Source organism: Monopterus albus, unplaced genomic scaffold (assembly GCF_001952655.1).
Source record: "Monopterus albus unplaced genomic scaffold, M_albus_1.0 scaffold82.1, whole genome shotgun sequence".
Classification (NCBI taxonomy): domain Eukaryota; kingdom Metazoa; phylum Chordata; class Actinopteri; order Synbranchiformes; family Synbranchidae; genus Monopterus; species Monopterus albus.
Genome location: NW_018127962.1, coordinates 1,320,552 through 1,334,432, shown reverse-complemented (window position 1 = coordinate 1,334,432; position 13,881 = coordinate 1,320,552). Strand labels below are relative to the sequence as shown.

The window sequence follows — 13,881 nt, the reverse complement described above, 5'->3', positions numbered from 1 at the left end:
AACTGCCTCTGACCCCTCCAAACCACCGTCACTGCTTTTCTCTGTCCCTGTAACAGTCTCTAAATTGGATATCTTGTAGCTCTTCTGTCGACGGCTAAGACTGACAGGAATACGAGCCACTTTGACAACAATCTTCCTCACCTGTAAAACAAAGATAAACATAAAACACATGCAAATTGTCTGAACATGATTCACACATGATTTGTTTTGTCAAGGAGTTACTACAGTAACCTATAAAGTAAAACTAAAACTATAAATTAGCTTACGCCAACAAAACGTCCACGTCTCTGGTTATTGGGAGGACATACACCCAACTCTGCAACAGGTTCCTCCTTCACAGTTAGCAGAGGTGCAGGGATTGTGGATGCGTTTGCAAAAGGGAGATGGGGGGTGATACGATGAGGAATGGACTGGGCTGCCTGACGCTGTTTCATGACACTTTTAGGGCCTGCTTTTTGTACAGATTTTGGTGCAGGTCTAGATCTGGATTTAGGTCCAGGCCTATGCCCAAGTCTGGGCCCAGGTTTAGGTACAGGTTTAGGGAGAGGTTTGGATGCAGTAAGAGCGAGAGCAATCTCTGTAGTGCAGGGAGTTATGGGGAGAACAGCTTCCACAGATGAATGCTCTTCTGTCTGGCTAACTGCCACCTCCTCCTCTTTAACCCTCCAGATCTTCTCCTCTAATACTTCATCTTCCTCCTCTCCTCTCCGCTCCCTCCCTGTTCTCTTCTCCCCATCCTCTATGCTTCGGCGGAGGCGGGAGGATTTGCGCAGGTGACAAGGGAAACGGGGACGTCCAGAGCTACGGAGTGCATACTTCTTCTCTGCCTCCACAGGAAGAGGAGCAGAGCCTGTGTTTGGGTTTGGACTAATAGGTACAGGACAGAAGGTTGCTGGCATGTCTGTTTCTGCAGCAAGGACTGGGGCTGCCAGCTGATTAGTGGAGGCAGGATGACTGCCAAGCACCAAAGACAGGGGTTGAGGTGAGGTTGTGTGTATGGCCTCTGGTGTGAGAGTTCTTGGGTGTTCTGGCCCTACACAACCCGTATGTGCATTGACATCTGTGTGTGCATGCAAAACAGCCTGTTCGTTCACATCTGAGTCTATGTGTGTCTGCATGTTTCTAAACGTCTCTGAAAAAGTATGGGTCTCAGCGGTAATATGAGTCTCTGTCTGCCTCCGCCGACAGGTGTTGTGCCCCAGCCTTCTCTGTAAGTGGAGGCCGTTGGCCAGGGCAGAAGAAGGGGATGGAGGAATGTGGTCAGAGGTCACCGGTGCCAGTCCATCGTTAGAGGGATCCTGGGACCCCTCCTGGAGCCTGAGCTCCCTGGTCCAGAGCTCAGGCCCTTCCAGCTCCTCCAGGCCCCCCACACCCCCTTTTTCCTCTGCCTGATTTCCACCACAGCCGCCAGTTTGGCCTGAAAGCAGGTGTTCTGACAAGCCACTCATTCAGTGGCTGATTTTGCTGGTAGTGAGGGAGAAAAAAGGGGGACGCTATCTGCTTTATGTAAATGAGTGTTTCTTCTTTATTGCTGTTGTCTTCTAACAGCTAACAAGAAGATTCAGGAGCCTAAGGACAAAAATTACAACAAAAAAGTTAACATCCTTGTTGCACTCAATCAGTTTAATTTTAACTCCTTGTCAATAAATATATTGGTCATTTTAAGGCCTAAAACATCATGTACATAGAAAAATCAAACATTGCATTGCGGCACAGATAAAATTGTGCTTGAGCAATGAAATAGTCACCATTTTTGGCAATGAGCCATAAACCTAATCTGTAACACACTTTTATTAACTGTGCCACCCACACAGCAGTAACACAACATTAGATTACAATTACCATTCATATCCTGCTCAAATGGTTGCTTTTACTGAATGGTTGTGGCGCTGATTCTGATTTTGATTCTGAGTTGAGCCTCACTCTGTCTGCTTGACTGGCTCCGTTCTGCAGGGGATCATTGGGTCATCAATACTGCAGTGGAGAGCACACATTCTTCTCTCTCTCTCCCCTCTGCTCCTGTCTTTTGCCCATGGTTGCTAGAGTGAGAAAAAGAGATGCAGAAAGACAGACAAATAGACGAAAGGGACAGTGAGTTGAGGAAGGTCAGAGAAAGACTGAGCAGAAAAGGGAAAAGGAAATGAGTGTGGAGGAGGGTGCAGCAGAAAAAAAGAGCATAAGAGATTAGTACATGATGCCAGCACAAATCAGACCAGGCGAGAATCAACATTTTGGTGAGGGCTGTGCTGTCTCACACCAGATTCAAGTATTTTGGAAGATGACTTGCAGAATAAGTTTTTAATGTAGTCAGCGTTTCAGTTCAGTGTGTACCAGCAGATGATAGGTACACACACAAACCAGTGCCACTTTACTCTCTTCTACTGGATTTCCACACACTGTTGATCATAAGTACATAATGATGATCAGGCTCTCAGAACTGTGTATTGTGCAGGGGACTGAGTGAGTTGCGCCACCGTTTTCAATCTTACCATATTTGAGTGAATCAAGGTAAATTGATGTACATGTTGTAAAAATCCAGAAATTATAAGAAACAATTTACGAGCACACACACACACATATAGAGACAGCCATACACATACTGACACTGCAGGCCACATGTCTCCAAAACTATTCAAATATATTACAAAGCATTAGACTTGGAGGTGCAACAAGAAAGAATGTGTGAATAATGACAGCCACCAGGGGGAAGCAGAGAGGTAATGAATAGAGATGTGTTATGGGGATGGAGAGATGAAGGTGACAGAAAGACAGGAACTATGGGAGGATTATAGAAAAGCAAGAGCAGAGGAGAACTGGAAGTACCGACAGCTAGAAATCTTATGAAATCTAAACCACACATTGTATCAGGCTTACACGTGACTGCATGCGTGCACACATTCAAACACATCCAAGTGAGCGTGCCTCGCATGCATACACATGCGTGACTGGCTCCAGCACTGTACCACACTCCACATATACAACACGATCCTGTCCATCGTCAGAACTCTCTCTGCCTCCCTCTCCAACATATGGTTCTGATTAGGAGGGAAGGAGAAGGACAGAGTGAGAGAGGAAGAGGAAAAGAGAGGTGGTGAGGGGAAGGAGTGAAAGACACTAGATGAGTGAGTGAGAAGGCATGACAGAGGGTGAGAGACAAAAAAGTACAGGGACGCACGAGACACAGTTAAGACATTAAAAGGATGGTAAGTGGATGGAGAGAAGGCAGCAGACAGATTGCAGATGGGCAAAATAAGGGAGAAAAAGTTGGATGAAACAAGAAGAGGGAGAAGTAGCAGAAGAAGCAGTGGAGGAAGAGGAGAATGAGCAGGAGAGTTTTGCTGTAGCAGAGTTTGGGGCTGCACACATGGAGCAGAACAACATTCTGTTGCTCTGAGGAATGACCTAACTGGGACAGACACTACACATAGATGAACACCCTACACATAGTTTCTTGAACGCCTTCAACCAACTCCTTCTTGTGCCCCGTGCTGCCTCCCTGCATCTCCCTCTGCCCTGCTCTTGTCTTGCCTGTTCTCATTCTCACGTTCTCTTGTCTAATTAACAGCATTCCTTAATTAAGGCTCTATCTAACCGGTGTGTGAGAGGAGAGGACAACACATGCTTTAATTAAACATTGCTGCACATGTGCCTACACAGACATGCACACACTGTCACTTACACATGCAGTGACACATACCGGCACACAAAGACGCATGCAAATATGCCCCCACAGTTTCATCCTCCCACATACTCACACATTGATTTGCACATAAAGACATACATACCACACACACACACTCGCATATGTAGTCATGCACGATCACACACAAAACAAAGACACACATGCAAATATCCTTCTACCGTGCTCTGTGGGGGGCATCCTGAGAGGGCTTAGATGCCAGCCAATCAAATGTTCCCACTGTGATTCATTGTTTAAGCAAACATTCCTGGCATCCATCAGCCGCCATTCCAATATATTCACCATCACATGTAGCAAAGGCATTTTACTGTGAATGGCTCTGGGGCTGTGGAACGCACAGTGGAGTAGTACTGTCTCAGTGAAAACAGCCGATGGTGTGCGCCGCTCCCACATGATGATCTGTGGAATCTGTTTCACAAAGAGCAGCTCTCATATGAATGATACTGTTTGAAAATTCTTGTTCCCTTCGTACATTTCCCATCTGTTCCTACAAGTTTTTACTGCTATTGTGTGCTTGCAGGAAAGTCAACAACACAGCATGCCACATGTGTTCACATGCTAGTGTGAAATTAGAGCCAGGACTCTGTCGTTTACCACTTTGGGCACTTGCCCTGTTGTGCATAGTCTGAGAGGAACAATCATTATGTACATGGTAGCTCTACAGCATATCTATTCCCTCCTCATCTATCTCACTGCCACAAAGGCTTGCAGACTCACAGGTCTGCCAGCAGCAACCCTAAATGAGGAACTAGACCCTGTGTGTCTGTGTGTGTGTTTGTGCACACATGCATGTTTGCGTGCCTGCAAGCGTGCCTGTGTAAGAGTGTGTCTTCCTGGGTGTGTTTGTAAAAGCACTCACTGAGCTCTAACGGGTGTGCAGTTGTTGCTAAGAGACAGGCAGCAGCACTGAAACAGCATGGGGGGGTGTAAGGGGGGGACATGGAGGGGAGAGAGAAAGAGAGAGGTAGTGAGAGAGAGGTGGTGAGGGGAGGAGGGGGGCTTCACAGAGAGGTTTAGACAGATAAGAAGAAGGGGGATACAACAGAGAGAGGGGAGAGATGGAGAAAGTGTATGTGAGGCCAGGAGAGAAAGAGAGGTGGGGAGGGGGAAGTGGGTCAGGGGGTCCGCAGAGACTGAGTGACACCGTGCAGCAACGCAGCTACCATCAGTTCCTCCACACCACCTCAGCCCTGATGCAACCTCTGCCTGCTGCTTCAACAGCCTCAAACCTGCACAGAACACACAACAATGCAAACCTTATTCAGAAGACAGCAAAAGCCAATTAACAAAACTATTAGATAACTTGATGCTTACAGCTTCATGTCTCTCATGAGGTATGTTCAGTGGAAATTGGTGGGGAAAGGAGTTTGCCATGTTGTATTCCAGATGGCAGACGTCTGAATGACTTTGGCAGTGGAACATTACACACTACATGACATTACACAGCATCACTTTAAAGTGGCTGATAAACTGTAAACACTCACTGTATGTAGTAATCAATTCAAACACACAACTATAAGCCTCTGAGTGTGGAGTGGCATAAATCAAAAAAAGAAAAGAAAGAGAAATCTATTTCTATTGCACGTTGTCATGTCACACCTTTAAGATAAAAAAAAAAAACATTAAAATTCAGCCGTAATCACAACAACACAAGAACACTTTCCTAACATGGGCCCAACCTAATCAGAACTCATGATCATATGCTGACATATGGGATACGAAAGCACAATTTTTCTTCCCACTGTGGGGAAACAATTTCAATACTGTATCTTATTCAATAAACTGCAGAAAATTTTTTATTCATCAAAATGGAAAAAAACAGCAAAACTGAAGCTGCAGTCTAGCCTTGACCGCAGTGCATTGTAGCCCAACATGCAGTAACAAGAAACAGCTCAAATTTAAGTGCATCCAACTGCTCCGGTCAACAGGCCTGGGTTGTTTGAGGGCTTGAGGTGTGTGTAAGTGTGCCAAAGAGGGCAAGGAATGTTAGACACACACATAGCACTACTGGGGCTGACATGCCTGCACACAGATTACCACCAACAACCTTTCAAACTGGAGCTGAACTATGGGCTTTGATGGGTTGCAGCTTCATGCACACACATCAGTTTAAAAAACTGTCCAACAAACACAATAACATCCAGACCCTCACCCCCTACTCACCCATTCAAACTCTCCTTCACTGTGACCTCTCCCTCTTTCTCACCCTCTCACATCCCACTCATTCTGCCCCCCTAAAAAATAACCATCACCATTTCCCCAGCTGCAGGAAATTCCTAATGATCTCCATCATCAGTGTGCACACTGGATCTTCTGCCAAGAGCATGCATGTGCGCACACACATACACAAATGCACACAAGGCATATAAATGAACAGAGACCAACACATAAACCATATGTGCAGACAAACAAAAAGGCAGACAGACACACAGACATGCATCTACCGTAAACAAACTGCACACAGACTAGACACAGTGGCAGCTCAGCCAAGGATGCACACAGGGGACTGGAGAAGTAGCTTGACAACACACAACCAGGACCCCCCCCCACCCCCATCTGTCTCACTGACTGTCTTTCTCCTGTACTTTCTGCAGGAACCTACATGCAGTAGTTATTTTAAGAGGAGGACTGTGTTACCCCTTCCTCTTCTTCCCTCAGCCCCCCTCCTCACTTCTCTTCCCTACTGTTCTTTCTCTCATCTCTTTAGCACCCCCCTCCCACACACACATACACCTCCCACCCCCAGTTTCTCTCCCACTTCCCAACACCCCTCCCTCATCTTCAACTCAGCCTGACATCCTCGCTCCTCTCTCTCTCTCTCCTGCAGGCAGTTTCCTGGCACTGCTGATGGCTGCCCCTCAGTCAGATCATGTGACCAACCGCACCAGCTGGGAACAGCTAGGAGTGTGCACATGTGCACATGCAAAAATACATACAGGATTATATGCAATCAAGGACACACAGGGATATGTCTAAAAACACACAAAACATATACAAAAACAGGAAGATGAAACCAACCTCTTAGGTGCAAACACAGAAACACTCCCACTTACACAGGTGTACACAGACACACTGAGCTGCTGTGTATACACAAATACGGAAAAACGCACAAACTGCAAGCTCACAGTGACGCATACATCACGTAGTCATGCTGACGAGAACTCACTTAAGAACCACACATGCCAACACACATAAACATAGTCATGCATATCTACCTCACACACAGAGGACACACAAACCAGATGCTTGGATCCCAACACACACTCAGACCTTGAGGCCAGTGTTTTGGAGAGGGGCCTCTGTGCTGCGGCCCTGACTTCCTGACTCCTCCTCCTTCCCTCCATACTCCTGTTCCACAGTTGCTGTGGGAGACGCTGCTGCAGCGCCCGTTGCCAAGGAGAAGGCTGCTGGCTGTTTGAACAACAATGGCCGCCTTGTGAACATTCCAACTGTAGGTACTGACAGCTCATCAGCCACAGCCTCAACATAGACACCTCTCACAAAGCACACACAGACACACATAGGCTCCTCACACTACGCAGAGACTCTACACCACTGTACCTTCTTGGCCTCAAGCCTGAACGAGGTAACACACTCAGACACACAAGCACACACACACATCTGTGCAGGCTCTAAGAAATTATGACTTCTGCTGAGAGGATAAGAAACCTTTCTGTCCCTCTGTCTACCTGCATCTCTCTACCATCTCTCTCTCTTTCTCACACACACACACACACACACACATACACACACTCAGTGCACAGCGCATTCATCCATCTTCCCTCTTCTCCCCAACTACTCTGTCTTTCTCTCTTATCTCTTTCTCTCTCGTCCCCCTCCACAGCTTCCTGCTTTCACTCTCTCACTTGCTCATCCCTCCCTCTCTCTGCCTTTCTGTCTCAGGAAGTGTGTGCTCTCACTCTCACGCACACACACACTATCATCCTGGCATGCACACATGTGGAGGACACACAGAAACAGAGAGTGAGAGAGACACACACACTCAATCTCCTGGAAGGTAGCGAATCCTTTCATCCCTTGGGGGCATACACTTCCTCAGTGAAGGAGGGAAAAGAGAAATAAAGAGAACTAGAAACAAGGGTGGAACGGGCAAGAGGGGAGAGGAGGAGGAGGGAGAAATGAAAAGATGAGCAGAGGGCAAAAACTATATTCATGGCAAGGATTTATAAACAGACCCCTTAGTGCTCTGATTATCTGTTCATATTGATAGGATGAGATTGAAACGACGCTGATGGAACTTTGAGACAGCGCTGAAGCCAAACTGGGTGGGGGTGGGGGGTGTTGAGGAGAATCACTACCATATCTCTGCTTATCCTCTGACTCACTGTTTTCAACACACATACCCAGACACATGTTAACGCACACTCACACACCCCTAAAAACAAAGACCACTCTGACGCACGAAGAAGAAAACATAACAGTCAGACATACTGTACACGTGCATGCATGTTGATCTGCAGATAGGTGTGCATGTGTGTGTGAGAGACGGTGAGTATGCACTGTGTACTAGACACAGAGAGATGTTTTTGTGCGTACGCGTATACATCTGTGTCTGTGTGTTTTCCCCATCTCTCGCTCCTATTTAATTATTGAGGTGATTCTGTCCAGCTTGTTAGGGAGGTACACAGCAGCTTCACACTCTGTCTTTCTCTCCCTCTCATCCTTTCACACTCTCTATCTCTTCCTCCTCATCCTCACATCTTGCCACTCTTCCCTTCATTTATCACTCCTTTTCCTTCCTTACTCCTCCATCTCTCTCTCTGCCCCTTTCCCCAGCTCCCCTCTCCCTCTTTCTTCACAAATCCCTCCTGTTCTTTGACCTCTCCCTCGCCTCTTGCAGTTTCACCCCACTTTGCTCTCCTCCATCCTTCCATCTCGCTGCCCTCTATCATCCTTCTCCTCTTGCCTGCCTCCCTCCCTCCATCCTCCAGAGGTGAGAGGTCGAAGCTCCCTCTCCACTGTCAGACTCAAACCGGCTGCAACCAGCCCTGTTGGGGGGGGGACAAAGAGAATGAGGAGGTATGTGAGGAAGGACATGTAGGAAGAAGAAGGGACTGAGTATAGGACATATAGATGGTGGGGGCAGAGGGGTTATAGGAGGGAGTGAGGTGAGAGAAAAGAGAAGGGGGGATGTCTTCTATTGAGTCAGTGCCTTTGGCGCAGAGGAGTCGTTTTATGAATGTATCGTGTGGGAGGTGACAGAATGGAGCATACAAACACTGCTTACACTAATGCTAAATGGTTGCTCTGTGTGTGGGTTTGTCTCTGTGTATGTGCGTGTATTTTCTGTGTGTGTGTGTGTGTGTGTGTGTGTGTGTGTGGGAGTTTAACCACATTTACCTGCCTGTGGCAAAAGCTATTTCCTTCAGGTGATGATTAGATTAATAGGAGTTGTAAGAGGCAGAACCCTTCACTCCAAGGACAAAGAAATTATTAATTATTTTGCAAGCTTGCTGCAAAGTAAAAAATATAAGTAAAATATTCCTAAAATGTCCTATTACTTAATATTAAAATGCAAGGTGTAAAGTAGGTTGTTTTTTAACAATGAAGTCATGCAGTACTGTGGGTGACCAACCAGACTCTGTCATTGTGAATAAATGGAAGTTGTTTATCTGTGCCCTAAAATCAATTTCTTGTGTATTTTGGGAGGCATTTCAAGTGCTGAGTAATAATGGCCTGACTCATTCACAACGTTGGTGTAAATTCCCTTTTTCTCAATGGCAGTAATATATCCGCTGTGAAGAGTTCAAAGAGGAGTGAAGGAATGATCTTCAATTCATTCTGACTTTTGCAAAACATCTGTAACCAAAAGAAAAATAAAAGCTCTTTGTTGCATTTGACAAATCCTGCACACAGCTAGAAGCCAAATTCATGAACTGAGATGCCGTATAGGTTTAAGGAGAAGTCTGAGATTGTTTTGGGAGAAGCAGCGTTTGAACAGACTCAGTCTCTGATAGGATATCCTCTCTGATTTGGATTACTGAAGCTCTGTCTGATGAAAGTGCATGTGTGGTCTGATAGCTTAAGGTAAACAAATAAAGATTGTCAATACATGATTGAGTCTATCAAACTAATCTACTTCATGCTTTGACCTGAGGCATCAATGAACCGTCACTCTTTTAATTCCACCATTCAACAGGTTAAACCATCCTGAGTGCAACTCAGAACTTCCCCAAAACATCAGAAATGAGTGGATGTCACCGTTCAGTTCCACGAGTGAGTCTGTGTGTTTGCACATGTGGGTGTGCATACAAAAATACTGTATGTGTGTCCATTCTGTCTGTTGCATCTCCATGACGACCTCCATATCAAGAGGACGTCTGACTACGCCACCCTCACATGCTGATAGGCAGAGAGAAAAAAACAGGTGATTGGTTGAGCCATCGGCTGTCATATCAGCAGGGTGTATCATTGTGACACTACAACACATATGCATGTGCGCACACACATGCACATGCTTTCAAGCTTGCTGGGCCATCAACTCACACCTACAAAATGCAACTAGGCACAAACAAAAGGTACAAACACACACACTTGGAAACACACAAGTGCATGCATACACACAGAAACATACACACACAGGTTTGAAAGGAGATGTGGTGTGCTAGGTGTGCTGACCCTGCCAATGAGGACAAGAGGAACATCAACGGAGCTACAAGGCCGTTGCTATGACAACTAGCCCCGCTCACACAGGTAGGAAGCACAATAGGCCTAAGCTCTTATATGTTCACATTCTCTATTTGTCTCTCTCACACACACACACACGCACAGGGGCATGCACTCAAGACAAGTCTGACAGACCGCCGGCTGCATGCCAGGGTAAGGCCATTTCCTTTTCATTCCAGCATTCAGAGGGTTGAAATTATTCATAATGTCCAAGTGGACCTGCCAATAACAGAACTCACTCTTCAGTCAGCAACCGAGAGGGCGAGACTGTGTGAGCGTGAGACAGGCAGGCAGACAGACAGAGCATCACTCTGCATACTAACAGCACCTGCACTAGGACAGCCTCTCTTTGGGGCCCTTAAATAATGAACTGTCATTGCCCAGACTGACATTGACTTCTCTCTCCCTTTCATTCTCTCCCTCTTCTCTCTTTGAGGTTCTCATGCACTCTTTCTTCCTTTGTCACCCCCCAGCCCCTCCCCTCCACTAAACCACAGACAAGAGTTGATAATCACCACGAGTACACCATGTCTCTCCAGCACAGCGGCCCTGTTGCCACTGCAGGATGTGCAGCTGGTGTGTCCTGCCTAACTGGCCTGAGAGCTCAGAGGGGCTGCCCCTGGAGCGAGTGTTCAATGTGTCTCCTGTTCACAGGGAAAGCAAACGCCTGTCCATCAAGAGCCTCATGGTCACACCTCTGGTGCGTAAATTCATTATGAGAAAAGTCCCATTAAACTTACCCACAGGTACAATCTATAGAGACAGCAAAATAAAAAGCTCTGTGTCTATGTGTATGTGCCAGCAGTATGACAGCACCTGGGAGGTACTCTATACTGATGCTCTGCCTACACTCTATATACATTTTGGGATAATGAGGCTAATTGATGGAAATATTGTAAATAGTCAGGGAAAACAGGTGGGGGTACACAAGGTTAAATGCGCGTACATTCAACCACATTGTGTGTGCGTGCGTGTGTTTGAACAGCACAATTTAAGATTTAACCACACGCTGCAGCCCACAGTAAAGCCCAGATGACCCAGCAGCACGAGCTGTACGCATGCAGAGCTGCGTCCGTTGACGGCACCTATGAGGTTACGCTGCCAGAGGTGTGCAGCACAGCTGGTTGAACGGACAGTAAGCAAATTTTTTTTTTGGTGTTGTGTACACAAGACGCTGCACTCACCATGGAAGAGAGAGAGAGAGAGTCTGGATGCTTACGCTGGCTGCTGGAGCTGATTAGGAGTCAACGCTGGCTGAGGGGCTGGCAGCTCGCGTTGGCTGTCGGTGACGGTGCTTCACTTCACTCCTCGCCCGTGTCACGGAGCCCTTGCCTTGACGGCTGCAGCCGTCAGCGAGCAGCATTCCCCCTTCATCTGAGCTCCCTGCACTAGAAGGAGATAGTCCTCCCACATCAGTATAAACGTTATCTCCTCCTGCCGTCGCGCGCCACCGTCTCGTGCGGCTCAACCACAAAACCACTCAGCTGGCTCTCACCAATATCTGCACCCACAGAGATGAGAAAGAAAAAAACAAAAGGTGGAGAAATGTAACAGAAAAATAGGGAGCGGGGACGTTGGTTTACACTCTTCTCCCTAATTAAGGTGCTGACACAGCTGCGCTCGAGCTCTATGGTCCGGTTTTGGCGACAGGCACGGGACTCCCCAGTATGCGGGAGGCGAAAATCGACCGTGCGCCCGTGCGTCTCTGCCTCTGCAATTCCAGCTCTCCGTCTCTCGTGCGCCCCAGTCTCCGCTGTGCCTCTCCAACGTGCCTGACTGTCAAAGCCATCCGGGCACCCGTAGCTGGCCTCACATTATAGCTCTGGAACTATGGGTACAGTAGTTTACTTAAAACAACAGCAATGAGCGCAAGAAACTGTGAGAGAAAGAGTGGTTGAACAAAGATTTGTCTGATAACTATGACAGATGTCATGTCATGTTTTATAATAAAAACTCATAGTTACAAATATTTGGTATGATTTCAGGCCTGCTCTAAAGCACATCTTTTCAAGTTTTTCTTTAGGTACCTTGTAAGTCAATATGTTAGCCTAGAAGCCATACAAATAGCCGCTACATAATTGGCTCCGTTTTTGAGCAACTCATTACATTTCTTTTTTGTAACTCGGAGTACAGACACAAAAGAACACCAAAATATGGCTTTTGGTTTAAAGCACAAAACACAAAAATGCTTCTTCACATCAGCCTCAGAAATTTACTTTAGTAAAATCATAAAAACAATACTAATAAAGATATCAACAACAATAAAGATATCTGATTTTTATTAAAATAACATGACAGGGGTATCTCAACATAAAGGTTACATTCTTGTCAAGAAAATACAATAAAACACTATCTCTCCACTGACGCTGATTTTTTTTCCTGTTTATATGTAACATTTCACCTCTCAGAAGAGGAAGACTGTATACATGTTAGCTAGTTCCAGAAGTCTTTGTGATGCACAGATATATCTGAGTTAAATTAATACAACAAAAGAGACAGCTCATACCAAATTACCAAATTGTCATAAGAATAATCATGAGACAAAGCACATTCCTTACCATCTCTCCAGTGTTGCTAAAACAGTATTCAAGATACTTAAAATCTAAAACAGACTTTAATTTGATTGCATTAAGGCACATGGTGTAATTTTAAAAACCTGTTCTCCTGTCTAGAGAGGGATATGGATCTGGGATCAGTTCATCAGCCTCTTACAATGACAAGACCGAAAACAGACCTCTGTTCAGTCATTGCAGGAATGACCATTTTTAAACCCCTGTCAATACATAATCTACTCAGTCACCACGCAGGCTCATGTTGACATTTTTCCCAGACAGCGTTCCAACTGTCTGATAACCTGTTGCACTTTCTCTCATTTCTGTCTCAACATATTTATCTCAGGTAAAGAGTTAATCTACTAAAACACTCTTCTCACCAAAGGACCTGAACATATATGGTAGCTGAACAGATTATGTACCAACTCAACCACCCCCCACCTCAACGCAACATCTTCTTCCAGTTCTTTGTTGTCATGGTTACAGAGTAAAGCAACATTACTGCAAGGCCTGAGCAGCAGAGCTCCGACTTTTCAGCATGGTGGACTGATCTGTCCTGAATGGGCTGCAGTGATCGATGACCAAAGGGAGGAAACTGTCTTTAAACAATTACACAGGGAATGATATGTATCTTTATGTGCGTATTGTGTGCCTATATGTGTGAACCCATGTGTGGTATGTGAGCAACAAATACTATAACAGTACATACATGTACTGCCATATGCCTATCAGTGTACAGTACATGTGTGTCTGTCTCTGTTTATTCATTTATTGCTCCGTGTGTCCAGCGGGGGTGTGATCACAGGTTTTCTCCAGGCTGGTACTGTGGCTCTGTGGCGGTGAAGTAGTCCTCAAGGAAGGACTGCAGGTACTCAAAAGTGTGCCTCTCATCGGCCTCCCGCCTCCAGCACTGCAGCATCAGTTCATGGAGTGAGGCGGGGC

At 46.1% G+C, this 13,881-nt stretch overlaps 2 protein-coding genes across 2 annotated transcripts in view; both read right to left on the bottom strand.

The window, feature by feature from the left end:
* Positions 1-12,193, bottom strand: part of ahdc1 (AT hook, DNA binding motif, containing 1) — a 17,453-nt gene extending 5,260 nt beyond the window's left edge. Inside the window, exons 1-5 of the mRNA XM_020606846.1 lie at positions 11,572-12,193; positions 4,560-4,929; positions 1,843-2,117; positions 267-1,569; positions 4-141 (exon numbers count right to left, since the gene is read on the bottom strand). Of these exons, the coding sequence (XP_020462502.1) occupies positions 4-141; positions 267-1,448 (1,320 nt within the window). The 5' untranslated portion in view covers positions 1,449-1,569; positions 1,843-2,117; positions 4,560-4,929; positions 11,572-12,193. The remainder of the gene's footprint in view (positions 1-3; positions 142-266; positions 1,570-1,842; positions 2,118-4,559; positions 4,930-11,571) is intronic.
* A 1,213-nt stretch (positions 12,194-13,406) lies between these two features.
* yrk (Yes-related kinase) overlaps positions 13,407-13,881 on the bottom strand; it is a 19,043-nt gene continuing 18,568 nt past the window's right edge. Inside the window, exon 14 of the mRNA XM_020606845.1 lies at positions 13,407-13,881. Within this exon, the coding sequence (XP_020462501.1) occupies positions 13,739-13,881 (143 nt within the window). The 3' untranslated portion in view covers positions 13,407-13,738.